The 24,905-nt window shown below is 34.3% G+C and overlaps 3 protein-coding genes across 6 annotated transcripts in view; all 3 read left to right on the top strand.

Annotated features, from left to right (window-relative positions):
• Nucleotides 1-20,300, top strand: part of LOC132179000 (uncharacterized) — a 47,175-nt gene extending 26,875 nt beyond the window's left edge. Inside the window, exons 17-18 of one of the 3 annotated variants that reach the window (XM_088515850.1) lie at nucleotides 19,548-19,673; nucleotides 19,948-20,300. In XM_088515850.1, coding sequence (XP_088371976.1) covers nucleotides 19,548-19,673; nucleotides 19,948-20,010 — 189 coding nt within the window. In that variant the 3' untranslated portion in view covers nucleotides 20,011-20,300. Of the gene's footprint in view, nucleotides 1-923; nucleotides 977-1,127; nucleotides 1,254-1,526; nucleotides 1,964-19,547; nucleotides 19,674-19,947 lie in introns of those variants that run through there. The other 2 variants (XM_088515849.1, XM_088515851.1) reach the window with 2 other exon arrangements.
• On the top strand, nucleotides 3,618-6,241 carry LOC148586539 (uncharacterized). Its single transcript, XM_088516019.1, has 3 exons — nucleotides 3,618-3,885; nucleotides 3,952-5,700; nucleotides 5,862-6,241. Exons 1-3 carry the CDS (start codon nucleotides 3,633-3,635, stop codon nucleotides 6,239-6,241), a joined length of 2,382 nt encoding a protein of 793 aa, XP_088372145.1. The 5' UTR covers nucleotides 3,618-3,632.
• Nucleotides 20,301-21,503: 1,203 nt separating the features above from the next.
• On the top strand, nucleotides 21,504-24,675 carry LOC132178335 (MDIS1-interacting receptor like kinase 2-like). Of its 2 annotated transcripts, XM_088515848.1 has the most exons (3): nucleotides 22,128-22,326; nucleotides 22,367-24,127; nucleotides 24,293-24,675. In XM_088515848.1, the coding sequence occupies exons 2-3, from the start codon at nucleotides 23,896-23,898 to the stop codon at nucleotides 24,673-24,675; spliced, it is 615 nt and encodes a 204-aa protein (XP_088371974.1). In that variant the 5' UTR covers nucleotides 22,128-22,326; nucleotides 22,367-23,895. The 2 variants fall into 2 exon arrangements, with proteins under 2 accessions (XP_059446765.2, XP_088371974.1); XM_059590782.2 differs by having other exon boundaries at nucleotides 21,504-24,127.
• The last annotated feature ends 230 nt before the right edge of the window (nucleotides 24,676-24,905 follow it).

Genomic DNA, 24,905 nt, shown 5'->3' with positions numbered 1-24,905 from the left:
AATAGAACACATTTCTTATTAGATTGACATGAATGGGCATAATATCAGAAGTCATGGTCTTGATTTCTATGCTACTTTCATATCAATTGTGCAATTAGAAAGAATGAGAAAAGATTGAGATCTTATGTCCTCGCCAACTTCCATTAGGAGGACGAGGCAACGAAAATCCCAAATTTCTGGTTATAAGATGCATGTGTGCATTTTAACTTATGTGTGGAGTCGAAAGAGTGATTATAAGTTCATGTTAATATGAACTAATGTTTAGGTCACTTTAAACCACTGTCAATCTAATAGTTTCGAAAAATTATCTGCAAAGAGTGGCTCAAAATTGAAGCCTAATTTACGAATGACCATTTGATTTCTGCATAAAATGATGTATTTATTGGGTACCTTGTGGGGACTTGGTTTTCTTCCGAACTGTATTTATTGGCATCACACAGATGTAAACTTGAAATTCTTATTCTGTATCTGTTGTTTACTAACCTACCGAAAAAAAAAAAAAAAAAAGAAGAAGAAGAAGAAGATCTTCTATTGTTTACCAAAAGCAGTTAAACCAAGTACTTTACAAAATGTTCGTGTCTGGGACCTTTAAATGCTAACTATAGTTTCATTTTGATTTTTTTTAACATATCAAAAAATGAAACTAGGGTTAGCATTTAATCCAAGCCTTTTCTTACTTCTAAAATTTAGTTGGACTTTGTTAAATAAATTCTTTTCTTTCAAACAGTTGTAATGAGTGATACTAGTGTTTCAGAGATCAAGGCCTGAAGAATGACTTTTTAGACCTGAGTTTTCATTATGCCTTTTGGTTGATAAAAAAGAAAGGAATTCGTTGAATAGGAATTACTAATGTTAAGTACATCTGAATTCATGGTTCAATGCCACTGCAATTAAAATTCTTTTGAGTATGTTATTGTGATCAGCACACGAAGTCTAATATCTAGGGAGGCTGAGTTGAGCTGACATGAGAGATTCAGTGAGTTTTACCTATTGATTCATTACATTAGCTATATATATTCTTCAGCAACAATTTCTATACTGCTGAAAATCTTATTTTATGAGTTCATATTTCCAGTCGCACCATTTTGATTTCTGAACCAAATTCTGATTGAGATCGTTTTATACAGATGAAGGGCGAGAAGGAACTTATTGAAAAGATTTTACAAACTGAAATAAATATATACCGTTCAATTAGAGATGGGACTGCACTTATGCAGCATATGGAGGATTTTTATTACATCACATTGCTAGAGGTATGTTTCATCTATCTAAGTAATTATATGCTTCACATGTACTTTATTGTTCTTCTGGTTCTATTCAAGGTTGCTAAGGTAGTTATAGCAAATTGGATCAGTTCTGTTGAGAAATTGTTGATTCATTAGATTGATAGATCATATTTCTTCAAATTGTATGCAACTATTGTGTTTCTTTTTTTCTTTTTTTCTTTTTTCATACTTTCAGCCTATAGATCATTATTGGTGATTGAATTTAAATGGTTTGAATTTCTTTTTCTTTTTCTCCTTCAGAATGTTAAATCCAATTACCAAACTGCCACGAAGTTGCAATCCGACCAACAAGATAGTTTGTAAATCAGCTAAGAAGCTTGTGATGTCCCCAAGGCCTGCAGCATGGTTATGCATGTATCTTCTATCAGATATGTACAGAGTATAATTGAGATGTTATCAAACACATGCAATAGAGATTTAATCCAATCTACTAGTGCTATACCCCTTATTTGTAATAAATTATTGTAACATATTTCTATGTAATTTGAGATATAGATGGAAATTGATATAAATTTGTAATTGAAATAATGGTTGAATATGAAAGATTGGATTGTAATTGGTAATTGGATATGTAATTCTCTATTGATGAGATATGATGAACAAGGAATAGCTAAACTCGAGAACAACTGAGTCTCCAGAATTGGAACTACAAGAATGACCTAACTTCTTTCATACCCTCTAATGAACTGGGCTGCTTATATTTATACAGCCAACATTCAGTTACACATTTCTAACTTCTAACAACCAGTCTAACAGAAAACGTATTACAATTAGGCCGAATTATTATTTAGTTATACCACCGAACCCACTATTATTCTATCTCCACTATTATATCTTTACATTTTTTTTTTCTAATCAAAACCCTAAACCCTATTATATTCTTACATAATTGAGTAAGGCTGTGGCATAATCTCAACTTGTTTTTATTACCAAAGAGAGCTGAGGATTTAAGGCGTTCTACTCATAGCAGCTGCAGTATGTTGATCATATATTATATTTTTTTTTTCTTCCGAGTTTCAACAATTATATGCTATTTTTAACAATATTACTATGCAAATTCCTTTTAACCATAATAGCTCTCTTTCCAGTTAATTATCTATATTCTTGTTTATCTATATTTCTACATTTGGAATTTGGAAAATTGACATTAAAAATTTAGCCACTATCTATGAAAACGAGGATGCTGATCATATATGAGAACATTTAATAATTCTAAGTTACGTATACCCACGTATACGTACCTGCCCCTCAACCTCCCTTTTCCACCCTTGAAAGGGAGGAGCATATTCTCCTTTTTCTTTTTCTACAAGTCAATACAAACGTCTCTATTGATTAAGATAGGATAACCAACCCACACTCCACACTCGATGATTTTCAACTCTATTGTATTGACTACTGTAGAGAGGAAACTATGTGGTTCAAATTGGCATCATCAAATTCCAATTTAATGGACCCACGGCCATCCATCTTGTGATGGAATCATCAAATACAGAGGAAATTCTCACTCCAGTGATAAGCTAAATGGCAACCATTTAGTGGTGCACTTTGTCTATGAATCATGCAATTTCAATACCATTTACAGATTTGATCAGTGCCCATGTGTGAACGGATTGATTCCAAAATAGATGTACCAACAACCGCTCCGGAAATAGCCAAGGAGAATGGTCATGAATATATGCATACGATAAACTGTGTACGAATTTTCATGTCTATAAGTACCCTGTGCAGTGCAAGGATCAAGCCTTTTCATCAGCAAACCAATCTCACCCCACAGCTAAAGTCATGTCAGTTTTGCCTAAGCAACCACTCTGTAACCTGCTCACTCCACTTAGGGTCTTGTTACCCATCATCATCTTCATCTCTTTTAGCCATGATTCTTCTGCTCTAGCTTCTTCCTCTTTGACTTGGAGAAAAGAAGAAGCAGAGGCTCTTCTGAGATGGAAAGACAGTCTTGACAATTCAACTCAAATGCTCCTCCCTTCTTGGACCCTTCTTCCTTCCCACAATTTTTCTGCTTCTTCTTCTAATAACCCCTGCAAGTGGGATGGAATCACATGCAATGAGCTTGGAAGTGTCACGCATATAAACATCACAAGCAGTGGTTTGAGAGGTACGCTTGAATGTCTCAACTTCTTATCCTTCCCCAACCTTGTTAGCCTCGAGCTTTCTAACAACTCTTTTTATGGAACCATTCCACCCCATATCAGTAATCTTTCCAAGCTCACTCACCTAGACTTGAGTCTCAATCGTCTCTCTGGAAATATTCCATCTGAGATGTGTCTGCTGATGAGTCTTCAGTACCTTTATTTGGATGAGAATGAGATAAATGGATCTATCCCTCGGGAAATGGGAAATCTTCATTCTCTAATGGAGCTACATTTGCCAAAAAACAATCTTGTAGGTTCAATCCCTGCTTCTATAGGAAACTTGACAAATCTCGTACTTATGAATCTGGGTGTTAATAATCTATCTGGCCGCATACCTCCAGAAGTAGGCAATTTGACCAAGCTCACATACTTGGATCTGAGTATCAATCAATTTTCTGGCCACATCCCTCCTGTACTAGGAAACTTGAACAACCTTACAACGTTGTTCCTGTGTGTCAATCAGTTATCTGGCCACATCCCTCCTGAAATAGGAAAACTCACATCCCTGCCTAACCTAGTTTTGTTTATGAACAAACTCAGTGGCTCCATTCCTACAGAAATCTATAATCTTACATCTTTGGGAGGTTTTCTAGTGGCTGAGAACTTCTTGTCTGGCTATTTACCACAAAATATATGCGCCAATGGGGCACTTGAACAATTGGCTGTACATGAAAACAACTTCTTCGGTCCTATTCCAAAGAGTTTAGAAAACTGTACCAACTTAGTCAGAGTTCAAATGCACAGAAATCAGCTTGAAGGGAACATGTCGAAAGATTTCGGCATATATCCAAGACTGAAATACATCAATCTGAGTTATAACAAGCTTTATGGTGAACTTTCGAACAACTGGGGGCAATCCAAAAGCCTAACAAGCTTGAGGATCTCAAACAATAGAATTTCAGGTACAATACCACATGATCTTGGTAAAGCAAATAAACTAGAAGTGCTTGACCTATCCGAAAATCACCTAATAGGAAACATTCCAAAAGAATCGGGGGCCTTGAATTTATTATTCCTTCTTAAACTGAATAATAATAAACTTTCAGGCAATATTCCCACGGAAGTTGGAAAGCTCTCCAGTCTTAGTCAACTTAACTTGGCAGCAAACAATCTAAGCGGATCACTTCCCAAACAATTAGCACAGTGCTCAAAACTCACAGATTTGAATTTGAGCATGAACAGGTTTTGGGGAAGTATCACCCCACAGATTGCCAATATACGCAGTCTCAACAATCTTGATCTTAGCCACAATTTGCTCACAGGAAAGCTTCCATGGGAGCTTGGATATTTACACTACTTAGCTTTGTTAAACCTGTCCCACAACTTTCTGTCTGCCTCGATCCCATCCACTTATAGTGAAATGTTAAGCTTGACATCCGTGGACATATCATACAATAATTTGGAGGGTCCTCTTCCTAACAACAAAGCTTTCAGCAGGGCACAAATAGTAGCACTAGAACATAACAGAGCCTTGTGTGGCAACAACACTGGTTTGCAGGCTTGCCCCTCTTTGTTGAGCAAAAGACCTGGTGGAAAGATGAGCCTCCGAGCCGCGATTTTGATCACAGTCTCTCTTTTGGGCACCCTATTTCTTTTATATATCATTGCAGGAATATATTGTGTTGGTTTCAAAAAAGGGAGAAAGATAGATGATGAGCCAAGGGATGCAGAAAATGAAAATATGTTTGTGATATGGAGCTATGATGGGAAAATAGCACATCAAAGCATTGTTGAAGCAACAGACGCATTCAACTCAAGATATAGCATTGGAGAGGGGGGATGTGGAAGAGTTTATAGAGCTGAGCTGCCAAATGGTCAAGTTGTTGCTGTGAAGAAACTTCACCAATCAGAGGATGGCATAGTGGCTAACCTAAAAGCCTTTAACAGTGAGATTACTGCTTTAACAGAAGTAAGACATCTGAATATTGTAAAGCTTTATGGGTTTTGTTCACATGCAAGATACTCATATTTGGTGTATGAGTTCTTGGAAGGGGGAAGCTTAAGAAAGATATTGAGCAGTGAGGTTAAGGCAATGGAATTGGACTGGATTAGGAGGGTGAAAGTTGTAAGAGGTGTTGCCAGAGCTTTATCCTATATGCACCACGACTGCTCACCTCCTGTTATTCATCGAGACATATCAAGCAATAACATACTGCTGGATTTGGACAATGAAGCCCACGTCTCTGACTTCGGCACAGCAAGGATTTTAAAGCCTAACTCATCCAATTGCACATCATATGCAGGCACCCTCGGGTATTCAGCTCCAGGTAAGCTTTGTCCTCACTAGTCGCTACTCACTCATAAAGCATGCTCTCTTTAAATGGTATGAAGCATTTTGAGATAAACCCAATAATAAAACCGTGCATGCTTGACCTAAAGCGAACAATATCATATCCATATATACCATTTGCTAATATCTTCTTTGCAGAGCTTGCTTACACAACGGAAGTGAATGAGAAGTGCGATGTTTACAGCTTTGGGATGGTAGCATTGGAAGTGATAATGGGAAGGCATCCAGGCAACTTCATCTCCTCCATATCGTCGTCATCATCATCATCGACAGTTTCCCATCAAATCACATTGAAGGAAGTGTTGGACCAACGCCTCTCACCTCCAAGGGGTCGAGTAATCGAGGAAGTGCTCTCCATTGCAAAGATAGCATTTGCTTGCCTAAATGCCAGTCAGCAGTCCAGGCCGACAATGCAACAAGTCTCTCACAAGCTATCAACAAATAGGCCTCCTCTGTCAGAGCCACTAGACGTCATTACATTAGGACAATTGTTGGATATCACAACTTTAACTCTCTGAATGACAATATGATCAAAATGCATTCTATTCCACCAGTTATTAATTAACATCCTAGTACTGTTTCTTTTTATATTCTTGTTTTTGATCTTTCCTTCTACTCTTTAATTTCTTTCTTGACACTTATCAGGGATTCCAAACATATCTCAGCTACCCCACTTCAACTTTAATATCTACACAATCCAAACATGCATATTAATATAACATCTTCAAATCATATCCTAATTCAAAAGTTCATTTCCTATATTTAACAAACTTTAATAATAAGCATAGTGGTCATATTCATTACGATCAGAAACATCGGACTGCATTTTGAGAACCTTGAACACCTGCTACATTAATTGCTGCTAGCTACGACAACTCTTTTACGCTACTTTCATCCACGCCCTTCATTTTCCCTTCATCAAGCTTTGCGCCCCCTTTCAACACTCTTCCCTTCTCCTTTCAGTTGTATCCCTAAATTTTCTGTGTCTCCTTCCTTCCATCTTCTGATCGAAACTCCCCATATCTCTCACCCTATTCTTCCTTTCACGCTTTTATCATACTCAACCCGACTAATTTTAGACACATCTTCCTCATCCTCCTTCCATCCTCCGATTTCATGTGGCACATGGGATCAGCATATGGGAGGAGAATGATAGAGTGATTTATAGAATTACTCTATTAAGCCATTGATTTTTTTATTTTTTTTTTCAAGATAAATCCACTGTAGTGTGTATATATATATATATATATATATCTCATGTTGGGCAATATTAATTGTAATCGTTACAATGATATATTGTGAAATATCAATTAAATAGTGAAACATTGTAAATATTTGATAAACTTATATATGAATATTTCGTTTACTAATTAAAATAGTATTTAAAAAAAATTGATTGTTTGGGACCTTAAATGCGATGACAATTACAATTTACAACCACAAAGAATTGTCGCTAAGAGCGTTATTAATAAACTCTTTATTAATTAATTAAAATTTGGCTAAAAACCCAATTTTTCTAGTTTAACTAATAGCTATGCAAAAGACAAAAGTATTAAATAATATGGTTAAATACTATTCTAGTACCTGTGGTGTGCACCAAAATCAAATAGCCACCTATGTTTTCAAAAATATCACAAATGGTACATGTAGTAAGCCAATAAACTCACTTGGTATCTTTGTCAAGATTCCGTTAAGTTTTTTAACGGAACGCCACATCACTTATATACGTGGGCGCCACATGGCGTGGTACCTAGATTTTTGGGTGCCACATCATATTTTATTTTATTTTTTAAAAAATAAAAAAAAAATGTTGGGGTGGCCCCATAGGGGGTGGCCGGCCACCCCCTATGGGGTGGTTCGGCCACCCAACGTTTTTTTTTTTTTGGTTTTTTGTTTTTGGATTTTTTTTTTTAAAAAATAAAATAAAATATGACGTGGCACCCAAAAATCCAAGTACCACGCCATGTGGCGTCCAAGTGTAAGGATGATGTAGTGTTCTGTTAAAAAACTTAACGGAATCTTGACAGAAGTATCAAGTGGGTTTATTAGCTTACCACATGTATCATTTGTGATATTTTTGAAAACTTAGGTGGCTATTTGATTTCGGTGCAAACTATAGGTACTAGAATTGTATTTAACCTTAAATAATATACTCTCTAAATTTTACTCTATTTTATTTAAATAAAATTTTATTCTATGTCATTTATTTTTTATTCTCAAAAGCACCCCCACAAACCCATAAAAGTGAGAGAGATAAAGTATAAGAAAAAAAATATAAAAACATAAAGGGGAAACTTCATTAAAGACTATCAAACTTCCACCTGTTTTGAAATACCCCTCCTGAACTTCAAAATCTCTCAATTTAGTCCCCTGAACTTTCAATTGCTTTCAATTTGGACCACTCCGTCAGATTTTAAATGTCACATGACGTTTATACCCCTGACTTTTGTATAAAATTCTAACTTCTAAAACGTTTTTTTATTAAAAAAAAAAACAAAAATCAGGGATATTTTGGTTTTTTTTTTGAATTTTTAACGGCTAAAATTAACGGAAGGGTCCAAATTGAGAGCAATTGAAAGTTTAGGGGACTAAATTGAGAGATTTTGAAATTCAGGGGGGTATTTCAAAACAGTAGAAGTTTGAGGGTCCTTAGTGAAGTTTCCCCAAACATAAAAAAAATGGAGTATTGGGGAAAGAATTTGTTTTCTAAATGTAGAGAAAGGTTTGACAAGCCCTAAAATACAGGAGGAATAGAGAGCTCGATGGAGTTTATTTTTTTTAGAATTTAATTAAATTTTAGTTAAAAATAAAATTTAAAGTGGAAACTTCAGAAAGCCCCCCTAAACTTCCATCGATTTTGATAAACCTTCCTGAATTTACAAAACTCTCACTTAGGCCCCCTAAACTTTCGTTTTCTCTCACTTTGAACCCTTTTAACTTTTTATACCCATTTTACCCTCAACCAAAACTACGTCGTTTTGGACTCCAAAACTACACCGTTTTGGGCTTCAAAACTACATTACCACCTAACCCAAAACTACGTCGTTTTGAGCATAATATTAAAATAAAATTAAAATTAAAAAAAAAAAAAAAAAAAACGCGAAATCGGGAAGCCACCCCTTTGGCCAAAATGGGGTGGCCGACCCCCATGGCCAAGGGGCCACCCCCTTGCCGGTCTGAGGGTGGCTGGACCACCCCCTTGGCCATGGGGGTGGTTCGACCACCCCCAGATCGGCCAGGGGCCAAAAATGGGGTGGTCCAGCCACCCCATTTTGGCCACCCTCGATTATTATTATTTTTTTTAATTTATTTATTTTGCTTTTCTTTTTTTTTTTTAAAAAAAAATTAATGTCTAAAACGACGTCGTTTTGGGCTAGGTAGGTGTTGTAGTTTTAGGACACAAAACGACATAGTTTTGGGGAGGGTAAAATGGGTATAAAAAGTCAAATTGTTTGACTTTAACGTTAAAAGGGTTCAAAGTGAGAGAAAACGGAAGTTTAGGGAGCCTAAGTGAAAATTTTAGAAATTCAGGGGGGGTTTGTCAAAATCGCTGAAAGTTTAGGGGGACTTTCTGAAGTTTTTCCAATTTTAAATAGGTTGTTAATTAAAGATGTTGTAATGCATAGGCTATTAGTGATGAAACCAGCCAGCTGTTTCTTTGACTAATATGGAAACTATATATTAAATTATCGCTAATATGGGAGGCTTGGGAGCTATATATTCATGAAGACACAGTAGTCGTCGCGGCTAATAGCAACAACGTGTAGCTCACGATGAAGGTGGTTTTTGATGTTGACCATCAAATCAACTGGGCAATATCGAGGATTTGTGGTCGTAAATGGTCCTTAGTTACTGTCTATGACCATGCATGTATGTGGTCGAGGATAATTTTTTCCGATAGGATGTTCGCGAAATTGCGAAGAAGCGGAGGTGGGGCGTTTCCATGACTAAAAAGTCAGTGCACGCATAGCATGGATTACCGACATGGATTTACCATACGAAGGCGTGGGCTGAGATTTTCGAGGAGTAGCTCAAATAGTTGAAGACTATGTCTCATAAAATGAAAGTCATTAGTTTAAATCTTTCTCCCTCTTTTTATGTGGACTTGTAAAAAAAAAAAAAATGAAAACGTCGGCTGTGTTTGGCAAAAGAATGTCCGGACCAGACCCAAAAATTTAAAAAATTTATATCAAAATCAACTCCATTATTTTTACTTTTTACATCACATTAATAACTTTTTATTACTATTTAAATAAAAAAATTACTACAAAATAATTTTTTTTTTACTTTTTTATACAAAATATTCTTACTTTTTCTCTCACATCAATCAAATTTGTTATAATACCGATCCACTTCTTACGCCATTCATTTGCCAAACATAGTAGTCCGGTCCACCAGCCTCAATAACTTTTCCACTTAAAAATTCCCTTCTGACCTCCCTCCCTCCAGATTGTTCGCCCAACTTTCTTGGCAGTAGAGCTTCACATGCTCACAAATAAATTTATTGTGATTTTTTTAAAAAATAATAAAATATAATTGATGTAATATAAAAAATAAAATAAGATACTATTTTTAAGAAGAAAAAAAAAAAAAAAAGTTCTGAAAAGATATGGATTTGATTTTTGGAAAAAATTGAAAATAAGGAAAGCGGAAAAGGGAGAAGGAAAGGAGTTGCTATGCAAGTTTATTAACTTTTAGGATATTTCATCCTTTTTAGCAAATTCGGAGAGAATAATTTTTCTACTCGTTTCTAGAGGATCTGGCCCAGATAGAAAAAAATTGTGGAGGATCCGAAGAAATAGATCACTATAGTTCTTCTTTTAGGATTTCTAAACATATGATAAAATCAAAGAGTTTTATTTCAAAATAAAAAATAAAAATCTACCTAATATTGGGGTTAAAAATAATGAAAAAAAGTGAAAAGGAACGCGGGCGGGGGGGGGGGGGGGGGGGGGGGGCGCAAAATTAAAAGAGTGAAAACATTATTTATTGGCATGGGGCTTTGCAATTAATTAAAGAAAAAGGAAGAATCCGTTTGGCACTGAGTTAATTTGTACAGTAAAGAATCCCCCATCTTTATAGGACGAGGGAATCGTCTAAAGTTTTACCAAATGAGGTCATCCTTTTTCTTTTTCTTTTTCCTTTTTTTTTTTTTTTAAGCATATAGGATCGATGTTGACGAAGACTTGGAAATTAGACGTTTTCGTCAATGCAATGACTTTTAGGGGTCTGAGTCACCTCTATCTTGAGTATAATTTAATCTTGAAATTGGATGAATGGCCAAAATCATCAACTTAATTGGCTGTTTTATGTTTATCAAACTTTCAAAAAATCTGTGGAAATCACTCGACTCTAGTCTAAGTGGAAAACATTGAAAAGTTAACAAAATAATAATAATAATAATAATTTTGGTGAGGTTATTGTAAATGTTATGCTTTAAACAATATCAATTAGAAGGCACCACACTAACAATTTAGTAACAAAGCCGAATAAATTAAACAATATAAATTATAGACTGTTAAGTTACAATGTTCAACAAATTTATTAAGTATCGGAGCTGCTAAGCAAATCTTCAGCAAATCTTTAGATAGTATGTTAAGTCTAATGTAGATCATTTTTTGCTACAATGTTAGCTTTTAGCTATTTTGTTAAGCCCAATGTAAAAGTGTTCTTAGTGCTAAGCAACTTTGATGAGCACTATTTGCTCACAAACCAATAAAAAATCAATAACACTCGTCTCTTCCATTTTTTTTTTTATTTCTTTTTTCACATATACTCTATTTCAATGAAAATTTGAGGAGATATTGTATTATTTATATTGCAACTGTTGGGATAATGTATATATTTTTGAAAAATATGAATGTTAGGAAAATACAAATTTTACAAAATATAATTGTTACGATAAGATAAATAGTAAAAAAATGACTATCATGAAAACAAAATTTTTCAAAAATATGACATTATAATGAGACAAATTTCTAAAAATATGACTGTTAGGAAAAGAAAAATATTTAAAAATATGAATGTTAGAGAAAGTAAAGAAATTTTGAAAAATAATATTTAAATAGAATAATGAAAGTGTACAACTAAAATGCTAAGGCTATGGGTACTTTGAAAAAAAGTGGATAGCTAAAATAAAGAAATGTGACTTCTTTATTTTTTAGCTATTTTTGGCTAGTAAATTTGTTGTAGCCTCATCAAAACCATTTTTTGGTTATATTTAGTGAAGTAATTAATATGGTAAAAGTGGCTAAAAACTCTCATTTTCAGCCTTACCATTTTAATGAGAAAACAAATGGTGAGTGAAGAGTACTCACAATTTTAATAGTGAGTACTGTTTACTTACCTATTGAATAAAAAAGTAATTTCTCTCATTCCATTTTTGTTTTTTGTTTCTCTATCATCCTTTAATAGTTAGAGAAAAATAAACAAATCTTTGAAAAATAATATTTAAATCAAATAGTAAAAGTTGATTGTTAAAATAGTAAAGTTGTTAGGGGTGTTCTAAAATAGTGAGTAATTAAAATAGAAAAAAAATGTACTTTTGATTATTTTGGTGAAGCTACTAATAATGTTCTAATTGCTATTGGCCGGGGATATAAAGCAATCTCATCAAGTTAGCTAAAATAGCTAAAAGTTTATTTTGAGTAGCCAAAATGTTCAAATTGGTCCAAAATGCTCTATATTAGGCTCACCAAATTGTTGGAATATTTTGAGTGTGAACAGTGCTATCAACTCACCAAATGTAAACCAACCCTTAAAAAAAAAAAAAAAAAAAAAAAAAACTCACCAAATGTAAAAGTAAAGCATAAAGAAAATACGAATCATTTTCTTTCCTCTCAATTTTTTTGTTTTCTCTATTTCATTATTTCTATATGACGGTTAAAAAAAATAAAAAATAAATAAAAACAAATTTTAAAAAATATGACCATTAAAAAAAGACAAATTTTCAATGAATGGTATGATTATTATAGTAAGAATAAAGATATCATTGAAAAATAATATTTAAATAAAATTGTAAAAGTAAATAACAAAATATTAAGCTAGATGTAGGTGATTTAGGGTTCATTTGGGTTTGCTAGAACAATTCTTGGAATGTCTAAACAACCTTGACCACCTGCCACATTAATTGCTGCTAGCTACGATCTTTTATACTACTTTCATCCACGCCCTTCATTTTCCCTTCATCAAGCGTTATGCCCCCTGTCAACACTATTCCTTTTTCATTTCAGTTGTATCCCTAAACTTTCTGTCTACTTTCTTTCATCTTTTGAAACTTTCCATATCTCTCACCATATTCTTCCTTTCACGGTTTTACCATACTCAACCCGACTGATTTTAGACACCTTTTCCTCATCCTCCCCCCATCCCCCGATTTCATGTGCCATAGAATCGGCACATGGGAGGAGAATGATAAAGTGATTTATAGAATTATTCTATTAAGTCATTGATTTTTTTTTTTTTTTTATCAGGATAATGAACCCACTATATATATATATATATATATATATATATATATTCAGTTGGGCAATATTGTCAGTCGATGACGCTTTAATGATAGGCCCTTGAATCGTCACAATGATCATTGTGAAAAAGTCAATGCACGTGTGACAGGGATGACTGACATGGATTTACCCTATGAAGACGTCGGGTACACCAGCTTCAACTCAATAACTTTTCCACTTAAAAATTCCCATCTGACCTCCCTCCCTGCAGACTGTTCGCCCTACTTTCTTGGCAGTTGAGCTTCACATGCTCACAGATAATTTATTGTGATTTTTTTTTTGAATAATAATAAAATATATTTTTTTGAAGAAAAAAGAAAAGTTCTGAAAAGATATTGATTTGATTTTAAAAAAAATTGAAAATAAGGAAAGCAGAAAAGGGAGAAGGAAAGGATCGAGTTGCTATGCAAGTTCATTAACTTTTAGGATATTTCATCCTTTTTAGCAAATTCATAGAGAATAATTTTTCTACTCGTTTCTAGAGGATCCGGCCCAGATAGAAAAAAATTGTGGAGGATCCGAAGAAATAGTTCACTATAGTTCTTCTTTTAGGATTTCTAAACATATGATAAAATCAAAGAGTTTTATTTCAAAATAGAAAATAAAAATCTACCTAATATTGGGGTTAAAATAATGAAAAAAGTGAAAAGGATCGCCGGGGGTGCAAAATTAAAAGAGTGAAAAACATCATTATGGGCATGGGGCTTTGCAATTAATTAAAGAAAAAGGAAGAATCCGTATGGCACCAAGTTAATATATGAAGTAAAGAATCCCCATCTTGAATCCTTGATGAAACCTGCTTTGCATTTATACAAATTTAATAATGAATAAGAAATTAAAAAAAAATAAAATTCCTATCTTCATAGGACGAGGGAATCGTCTAAAGTTTTACCAAATGAGGTTGTTCTTTTTTGTTTTTGTTTTTGTTTTTATTTTTTTTTATAGGATCGATGTTAGTGTTTGCCAAGAAGCTAGACCCAGGGCCGACACTATTGTGCTTTTTTGGAAATATGTGTTTGATTGGTTTTAGTGAAAATGTTTTGTGGGAAAAAGTGAAAAGAAATATATTTTATATGAAAAAATGTAAAAAATTTGTTTTATAGTGATTTTGTTATTTGAATAATTATAATAAAAATAATTAATGTGGTATAAAAAGTAGGAATGTTAAGATTAATTTTGAGGTGAAGGTATTTTTTTTTTTTTTGGGATTGAGGAAGAGGCCCGGTCCAGCCTCTTGGCAAACACTGCGGATGTTCACAACGACTTGGAGTTTAAACGTATTCGTCAGTCAATGCAATGACTTTTAGGGGGTATGATGAATCACCTCTATCTTGATAGTTGATATAATTCAATCTTGAAATTGGATGAATGGCCAATGTCAAACTTAATTGGCTGTTTTATGTTTATCAAACTTGCAAAAAAATCTGTGGAAATCACTCGAAACCGCATACTCTAGTCCAAGCGGAAAAGACGGAAAAGTACTTAACAGAAAAAGTTATTTTGGTGAGGTTATTCTAAATGTCATGCTTTTTTAAACAATATCAATTAGAAGGAACCGCACTAAAAATTTAATAACAAAGCAGAATAAATATTTTAACTATTTACTTTCTATTTTATTCATTTTTTTTTTTAGGATCGATGTTCACGAAGACTTGGAGTTTAAACGTTTTCGTCAGTCAATGCAATGACTTTTAGGGGGTGTGATGAATCACCTCTATCTTGATAGTTGATATAATTCAATCTTGAAATTGGATGAATGGCCTATATATGTCAAACTTAATTGGCTGTTTTATGTTTATCAAACTTGCAAAAAAATCTGCGGAAATCACTCGAAAATGAAACCGCGCACTCTAGTCCAAGGGGAAAAGACGGAAAAGTAGTTAACAAAAAAAGTAATTTTGGTGTGGTTATTGTAAATGTTATGCATTTTTAAACAATATCAATTAGAAGGCACCGCACTAAAAATTTAATAGCAAAGCCGAATAAACTACTTGCCTTGAGAATTATTTATGTTTTGATAGAGTTGGGTTAGGTTATGGTTCAATTGGTTTTGAAACAACATTTGCGGTTTCCATCATCTAGGCTCATTCTGAGTAGTTTCCAGTGGGCATATGTTACTATAGTTACGCCCAAATAAAACAATCACAGTTGGTCGCCCCATCTGCCATTTTTAATTTAAAAAAAAAAAAAAAAAATGAAGCCCCACACTTTATGGTAAGGTAAAATGCTACAACAAAAAATTTTCTCCATCAAACTCACTAAATTGATGATTTTGGTTCGGTTCAGAGCAGTCACATCTGACTTAACACATATTTAGCTAAAAAACATATTTTTCTATTTTAGCTACAACTTTTTCAAAATATATACATCTGACTCAACATTTTAACTATTCACTTCTATTTTATTTTATTTTTTCTTTATCTACTTTTCTTATTCCCAAAAAAGAAAGAGAATCATATTTATTATTTAATTTTTTAACATATAAATTATAGATTGTTAAGCTACAATGCTCAATAAATTTGCTTAGAACTGAAGCAGCTCAACAAATCTTTAACCAGTGTGTTAAGCCTAATGTGGAGCATTTTTTTGCTACAATTAATGTTTGGTGTAGCTATTTTGTTAAGTCAACGTAAAAGCGCTTTGAGTGAACAGTGCTAAACAAAGTTGCTTAGCATTGTTCACTCACAAACCAATAAAAAATCAATAAAACTCCTCTTCCATTTTTTAATTCTTTTTTCACATATACTCCATTTCAATGAAAATTTGAGGAGAAATTGTCTTATTTGTATGAAAAAGTCGGGAAAATGTTATATTTTCTAAAATTTGTCTTTTCCTAACATTCTTATTTTTCAATATATATATATATTTTGAAAAATAAGAATGTTAGGAAAAGACAAATTTTAAAAAAAATATAACCATTAGGATAAGATAAATAGTAAAAAATATGACTGTCAAGAAAACAAAAATTTTAAAAAAAATAGCCGTTAGGAAAAGAAAAATATTCAAAAATATGAATGTTAGAGAAAGTAAAGAAATATTTGAAAAATAATATTTAAATAGAATAATGAAAGTGTATAACTAAAATGCTAAGGTTGATAGGTGCTTTGAAAAAAGTGAATAGCTAAAATAAAGAAATATGATTTTTTTTTTATCTTTTCTTTGCTATTTTTGGCTAGCAAATTTGGAGCAGTCTCACCAAAACAATTTTTTAGTTATATTTGGTGAGACAATTTGGTACAAGTGGCTAAAAACTCCAATTCAATTTTCAGTCTCGCCATTGTAATGAGAAAAAAATGGTGAGTGAACAGTACTCACCATTAATAGTGAGTACTGTTCACTTACCTATTAAATAAAAAAGTAATTTCTTTCATTCCCTTTCTATTTTTTGTTTCTCTCTCATCTTTTAATAATCAAAGAAAAATAAACAAATATTCGAAAAATAAAATTTAAATGGAATAGTAAAAGTTAATTGTTACAATAGTGAAGCTTTTGGGGATACTCTAAAAAAATGAGTAGTTAAAATAGAAAAAAGTTTACTTTTGATTATTTTGGTAAGTAAAATTTGGTGAGGTTGCTAATAATGTTCTAATTGCTATTGGGGATATAAAGCATTCTCATCAAGTTAGCTAAAATAGCTAAAAGTTTATTTTGACTAGCCAAAATGTTCAAATGGTTCCAAAATACTCTGTATTAGGCTCACCAAATTGTTGAAATATTTTGTGAGTGTCAACAATGCAATCAACTCAACAAATGTAAAAGTAAAGAATAAAAAAAAAAAAAAAAATACAAAGCATTCTCTTTCATCTCAATCTTTTTGTTTTCTCTATTTCATTATTCCTATATGACGGCTAAGAAAAAGGAAAAAAAAAAAATACAAATTTTAAAAAATATGACCACTAAAAAAAACGAATTTTCAACGGTATAATTATTATAGGAAGAATAAAGATATCATTGAAAATAATATTTAAATACAATAGTAAAAGTGAATAACAAAATATTGAGCTAGATATAGGTGATTTAGAGTTCGTTTGGATTCGCGATTTCAAAAAAGTGTGATTTAAAAATATGATATTTAAAACTATAATTAAAAAAATAAATAAATAAAGTGATTTTTTAATTAATATATAGAGTAAATTTACAGAGTAATTGGAGGCGCCCAAAAAGTCACAGTCGTGCACCATCGACAATCCACATGGGAGCATTTTCCCCTGTAATTTAGGAGAGATCAATACTGGCTGCTAGGTTCATGCACAGAAGACGAAGACAATTTTTTTCAAGAGATATTTTTTTTTTAATGTTTTGGTTAAACCATGATTTTCATCCTTTGAGGTGAGAGTGAGACAAAAATGAAATGAGTTTTGTTACGTACAGATCGACCCTTGTCTTCTGGGCTACTTTTAAAAGGATGGTAATGGCGTTGTAAAAGGCGGGGGCTTGGACTTATAGCTGCTTCACAATCCCATCATCATCATAGAGAGAGAGAGAGATGGTGGTGCAAGTGCAAATGGTATTCCAGATCATTTTGTTATTGTGTTCCATTTATGCAATATTTGTACAAGCAGCGGATTTAGCAATTAATAGTTCATGTCAAGAACGCTGTGGAAATGTTAGCATTCCATACCCTTTTGGAATAGGAGCTGCTTGCTACCTTCATCACTGGTTTGAAGTAGTTTGCAATTATAGTGTGTCTTCGGGTCCTCCCAAACCTTTCTTGATGAGCCTCGGCCTCGAGGTGCTCAACATTTCATTAGACACTCCTAAGTCACGAATCAGTACACTTATCGTCAATTATCCGACACTTTCTGTTTGTAATAATGTTTCAAAGAGCAAGCTGGTTGAACAAGCTGGTTGAGTTGGTGGTTGAACGGAGAACCGGCCACCTTATCTGTACATTCGTTTTGTTTTTCTTACAAAATAAGGAAGTACTGCTGCCCGAAGATGACATCCAGTTGAAATGGTTTTCAAATGCAGTGTAGTATGTTCCTTATTTATTAGAGATCCAATAAAGAGTTTGACTACTATGATCGTGTGGCTGAAGGCTAAAGTATTTTGTTGTGACTGCTGTTGCTTTTGCCACAGTTGCAATGAAAGGCTAAAGAGAAAGCACACTTCTATAACTGAGAATGTCCAAATAAAAGTCTAATAGAACACATTTCTTATTAGATTGAAATGAATGGGCATAATATCAGAAGTCATGGTCTTGATTCTCTGCTACTTTCATATCAATTGTGCAATTAGAAAGAATGAGAAAAGATTGAGATCTTATGTCCTCGCCACCTTCCATTAGGAGGAGGACGAGGCAACGTAAATCCCAAATTTCTGGTTAGAAGATGCATGTGTGCATTTTAACTAATGTGTGGAGGCGAAAGAGTGATTATAAGTTCATGTTAATATGAACTATTGTTTAGGTCACTTCAAACCACTGTCAATCTAAAGTTCTGAAAAATTCATTTGCAAAGAGTGGATCAAAATTGAAGCCTAATTTACGAATGACCATTTGATCTCTGCATAAAATGATGTATTTATTGGGTACCTTGTGGGGACTTGGTTTTCTTCCTACCTTGTGGGGACTTGGTTTTCTTCCTAACTGTATTTATTGGCATTACACAGATGTAAACTTGAAATTCTTATTCTGTATCTGTTGTTACTAACCTACCCCCCAAAAACAGAAAAAAAAAAAAAAAAAGAAAAAAAAAAAGAAAGATATTCTATTGTTTACCAAAAGGTACTCTACAAAATGTTCGTGTCTGGGACCTTTAAATGCTAACTATAGTTTCATTTTTTTTTTTAATTTTTATTTATTTATTTATTTATTTTACTTTATCAAAAAATGAAACTAGGGTTAGAATTTAATCCAAGCCTTTCTTACTTCTAAAATTTAGTTGGACTTTGTTAAATAAATTCTTTTCTTTCAAACAGTTGTAATGGGTGATACTAGTGTTCAGAGATCACGGCCTGAAGAATGACTTTTTAGACCTGAGTTTTCATTATGCCTTTTGGTTGATAAAAAATAAAGGAATTCATTGAATAGGAATTACTGAATGTTAAGTACATCTGAATTCACGGTTCAATGCCACTGCAATTAAAATTCTTTTGAGTATGTTATTGCGATCAGCACACGAAGTCTAATATCTAGGGAGGCTGAGTTGAGCTGACATGAGAGATTCAATGAGTTTTACCCATTGATTCATTACATTAGCTATATATATTCTTCAGCAACAATTTCTATACTGCTGAAAATCTTATTTTATGAGTTCTTATTTCCAGTTGCACCATTTTGATTTCTGAACTAAATTCTGATTGAGAGCGTTTTATACAGATGAAGGGTGAGAAGGAACTTATTGAAAAGATTTTACAAACTGAAATAAATATATACCGTTCAATTAGAGATGGGACTGCACTTATGCAGCATATGGAGGATTTTTATTACATCACATTGCTAGAGGTATGTTTCATCTATCTAAGTAATTATATGCTTCACATGTACTTTATTGTTCTTCTGGTTCTCTTCAAGGTTGCTAAGGTAGTTATAGCAAATTGGATCAGTTCTGTTGAGAAATTGTTGATCCGTTAGATTGATAGATCATATTTCTTCAGGTTGTATGGAACTATTGTTTTTTGTTTTGTTTTGTTTTTTTTTTCTCATACTTTCAGCCTATAGATCATTATTGGTGATTGAATTTAAATGGTTTGAATTTCTTTTTCTTTTTCTCCTGCAGAATGTTAAATCCAATTACCAAACTGCCACGAAGTTGCAATCCGACCAACAAGATAGTTTGTAAATCAGCTAATTAAGAAGCTTGTGATGTCCCCAAGGCCTGCAGCATGGTTATACATGTATCTTCTATCAGATATGTACAGAGTATAATTGAGATGTTATCAAACACATGCAATAGAGATTTAATCCAATCTACTAGTACTATACCCCTTATTTGTAATAAATTATTGTAACATATTTCTATGTAATTTGAGATATAGATGGAAATTGATATAAATTTGTAATTGAAATAATGGTTGAATATGAAAGATTGGATTGCAATTGGTAATTGGATATGTAAATCTCTATTGATGAGATATGATGAACAAGGAATAGCTAAACTCGAGAACAACTCAGTCTCCAGAATTGGAACTATAAGAATGACCTAACTTCTTTCATACCCTCTAATCAACTGGGCTGCTTATATTTATACGGCCAACATTCAGTTACACATTTCTAACTTCTAACAGAAAACGTATTACAATTAGGCCGAATTATTATTTAGTTATACCACTGAACCCACTATTATTATATATCCACTATTATATCCTTACATTTTTTTTTTCTAATCAAAACCCTAAACCCTATTATATCCTTACATAATTGAGTATGGATGTGGCATAATCTCAACTTGTTTTTATTACCAAAGAGAGCTGAGGATTTAAGGCGTTCTACTTGTAGCAGCTGCAGTATGTTGATCATATATGATATATTTTTTTTTTCTTCCGAGTTTCAACAATTATATGCTATTTTTAACAATATTACTATGCAAATTCTTTTTAACCATAATAGCTCTCTTTCCAGTTAATTACCTATATTCTTGTTTATCTATATTTCTACATTTGGAATTTGGAAAATTGACATTTAAAATTTAGCCACTATCTATGAAAACGAGGATGCTGATCATATATGAGAACATTTAATAATTCTAAGTTACGTATACCCACTTATACGTACCTGCTCCTCAACCTCCCTTTTCCACCCTTGAAAGGGAGGAGCATATTCTCCTTTTTCTTTTTCTACAAGTCAATACAAACGTCTCTATTGATTAAGATAGGATAACCAACCCACACTCCACACTCGATGATTTTCAACTCTATTGTATTGACTACTGTAGAGAGGAAACTATGTGGTTCAAATTGGCATCATCAAATTCCAATTTAATGGACCCACGGCCATCAATCTTGGGATGGAATCATCAAATACAGAGGAAATTCTCACTCCAGTGATAAGCTAAATGGCAACCATTTAGTGGTGCACTTTGTCTATGAAGAAAATACAATGAAAACTCATCATGCAATTTCAATACCATTTACAGATTTGATCTGTGCCCATGTGTGAACGGATTGATTCCAAAATAGATGTACCAGCAACCGCTCCGGAAATAGCCAAGGAGAATGGTCATGAATATATGCATACGATAAACTGTGTACGAATTTTCTTGTCTGTAAGTACCCTGTGCAGTGCAGGGATCAAGCCTTTTCATCAGCAAACCAATCTCACCCCACAGCTAAAGTCATGTCAGTTTTGCCTAAGCAACCACTCTCTAACCTGCTCACTCCACTCAGGGTCTTGTTACCCATCATCATCTTCATCTCTTTTAGCCATGATTCTTCTGCTCTAGCTTCTTCCTCTTTGACTCGGAGAAAAGAAGAAGCAGAGGCTCTTCTGAGATGGAAAGACAGTTTTGACAATTCAACTCAAATGCTCCTCCCTTCCTGGACCCTTCTTCCTTCCCACAATTCTTCCACTTCTTCTTCTAATAACCCCTGCAAGTGGGATGGAATCACATGCAATGAGCCTGGAAGTGTCACGCATATAAACATCACAAGCAGTGGTTTGAGAGGTACGCTTGAATGTCTCAACTTCTTATCCTTCCCCGACCTTGTTAGCCTCGAGCTTTCTAACAACTCTTTTTATGGAACCATTCCACCCCATATCAGTAATCTTTCCAAGCTCACTCACCTAGACTTGAGTCTCAATCGTCTCTCTGGAAATATTCCATCTGAGATGTGTCTGCTGATGAGTCTTCAATACCTTTATTTGGATGAGAATGAGAATGAGATAAATGGATCTATACCTCGGGAAATGGGAAATCTTCATTCTCGAATGGAGCTACATTTGCCAAAAAACAATCTCGTAGGTTCAATCCCTGCTTCTATAGGAAACTTGACAAATCTCGTACTTATGAATCTGGGTGTTAATAATCTATCTGGCCGCATACCTTCAGAAGTAGGCAATTTGACCAAGCTCACATACTTGGATCTGAGTATCAATCAATTTTCTGGCCACATCCCTCCTGTACTAGGAAACTTGAACAACCTTACAACGTTGTTCCTATGTGTGAATCAGTTATCTGGCCACATCCCTGCCTAACCTAGTTTTGTTTACGAACAAACTCAGTGGCTCCATTCCTACAGAAATCTATAATCTTACATTTTTGGGAGGTTTTCTAGTGGCTGAGAACTTCTTGTCTGGCTATTTACCACAAAATATATGCGCCAATGGGGCACTTGAACAATTGGTTGTACGTGAAAACAACTTCTTCGGTCCTATTCCAAAGAGTTTAGAAAACTGTACCAACTTAGTCAGAGTTCAAATGCACAGAAATCAGCTTGAAGGGAACATGTCGAAAGATTTCGGCATATATCCAAGAGGCATATATCCAAGACTGAAATACATCAATCTGAGTTATAACAAGCTTTATGGTGAACTTTCGAACAACTGGGGGCAATCCAAAAGCCTAACAAGCTTGAGGATCTCAAACAATAGACTTTCAGGTACAATACCACATGATCTTGGTAAAGCAAATAAACTAGAAGTGCTTGACCTATCCGAAAATCACCTAGTAGGAAACATTCCAAAGGAATTGGGGGCCTTGAATTTATTATTCCTTCTTAAACTGAATAATAATAAACTTTCAGGCAATATTCCCACGGAAGTTGGAAAGCTCTCCAGTCTTAGTCAACTTAACTTGGCAGCAAACAATCTAAGCGGATCACTTCCCAAACAATTAGCACAGTGCTCAAAACTCACAGATTTGAATTTGAGCATGAACAGGTTTTGGGGAAGTATCACCCCACAGATTGCCAATATACGCAGTCTCAACAATCTTGATCTTAGCCACAATTTGCTCACAGGAAAGCTTCCATGGGAGCTTGGATATTTACACTACTTAGCATTGTTAAACCTGTCCCACAATTTTCTGTCTGCCTCGATCCCATCCACTTATAGTGAAATGTTAAGCTTGACATCCGTGGACATATCATACAATAATTTGGAGGGTCCTCTTCCTAACAACAAAGCTTTCAGCAGGGCACAAATAGTAGCCCTAGAACATAACAGAGGCTTGTGTGGCAACAACACTGGTTTGCAGGCTTGCCCCTCTTTGTTGAGCAAAAGACCTGGTGGAAAGATGAGCCTTCGAGCCGCGATTTTGATCACAGTCTCTCTTTTGGGCACCCTATTTCTTTTATATATCATTGCAGGAATATACTGTGTTGGTTTCAAAAAAGGGAGAAAGATAGATGATGAGCCAAGGGATGCAGAAAATGAAAATATGTTTGTGATATGGAGTTATGATGGGAAAATAGCACATCAAAACATTGTTGAAGCGACAGAGGCATTCAACTCAAGATATAGCATTGGAGAGGGGGGATGTGGAAGAGTTTATAGAGCTGAGCTGCCAAACGGTCAAGTTGTTGCTGTGAAGAAACTTCACCAATCAGAGGATGGCATAGTGGCTAACCTAAAAGCCTTTAACAGTGGGATTACTGCTTTGACAAAAGTAAGACATCTGAATATTGTAAAGCTTTACGGGTTTTGTGCACATGCAAGATAGTCATATTTGGTGTATGAGTTCTTGGAAGGGGGAAGCTTGAGAAAGATATTGAGCAGTGAGGTTAAGGCAATGGAATTGGACTGGATTAGGAGGGTGAAAGTTGTAAGAGGTGTTGCCAGAGCTTTATCCTATATGCACCACGACTGCTCACCTCCTGTTATTCATCGAGACATATCAAGCAATAACATACTGCTGGATTTGGACAATGAAGCCCACGTCTCTGACTTCGGCACAGCAAGGATTTTAAAGCCTAACTCATCCAATTGCACATCATATGCAGGCACCTTCGGGTATTCAGCTCCAGGGAAGCTTTGTCCTCACTGGTCGCTACTCACTCATAAAGTATATATGCTCTCTTTAAATGGTGTGAAGCATTTTGGGATAAACCCAATAATAAAACCGTGCGAGCTTGACCCAAAGCGAACAATATCATATCCATATATACCATTTGCTAATATCTTCTTTGCAGAGCTTGCTTACACAACGGGAGTGAACGAGAAGTGCGATGTTTACAGCTTTGAGATGCTAGCATTGGAAGTGATAATGGGAAGGCATCCAGGCAACTTCATCTCCTCCATATCGTCGTCATCATCATCATCGACAGTTTCCCATCAAATCACATTGAAGGAAGTGTTGGACCAACGCCTCTCACCTCCAAGGGGTCGAGTAACCGAGGAAGTGCTCTCCATTGCAAAGATAGCATTTGCTTGCCTAAATGCCAGGCAGCAGTCGAGTCCGACAATGCGACAAGTCTCTCACAAGGTATCAACGCGTAGGCCTCCTCTGTCAGAGCCACTAGACGTCATTACATTAGGAAAATTGTTGGATATCACAACTTTAACTCTCTGAACAACAATATGATCAAAATGCATTCTATTCCACTAGTTATTAATTGACATCCTAGTACTGTTTCTTTTTATATTCTTGTTTTTGATCTTTCCTTCTACTCTTTTCTTTCTTGACACTTATCAGGGGATCCAAACATGTCTCAGCTACCCCACTTCAACTTTAATATCTACACAATCCAAACATGCATATTAATATAACATCTTCAAATCATATCCTAATTCAAAAGAGAC

This window comes from Corylus avellana, chromosome 4 (assembly GCF_965113065.1).
Source record: "Corylus avellana chromosome 4, dhCorAvel1.hap1.2, whole genome shotgun sequence".
NCBI classification, from domain to species: domain Eukaryota; kingdom Viridiplantae; phylum Streptophyta; class Magnoliopsida; order Fagales; family Betulaceae; genus Corylus; species Corylus avellana.
The sequence above is the reverse complement of the archived record's forward strand: the minus strand, read 5'-3'. Positions and strand labels throughout refer to the sequence as shown.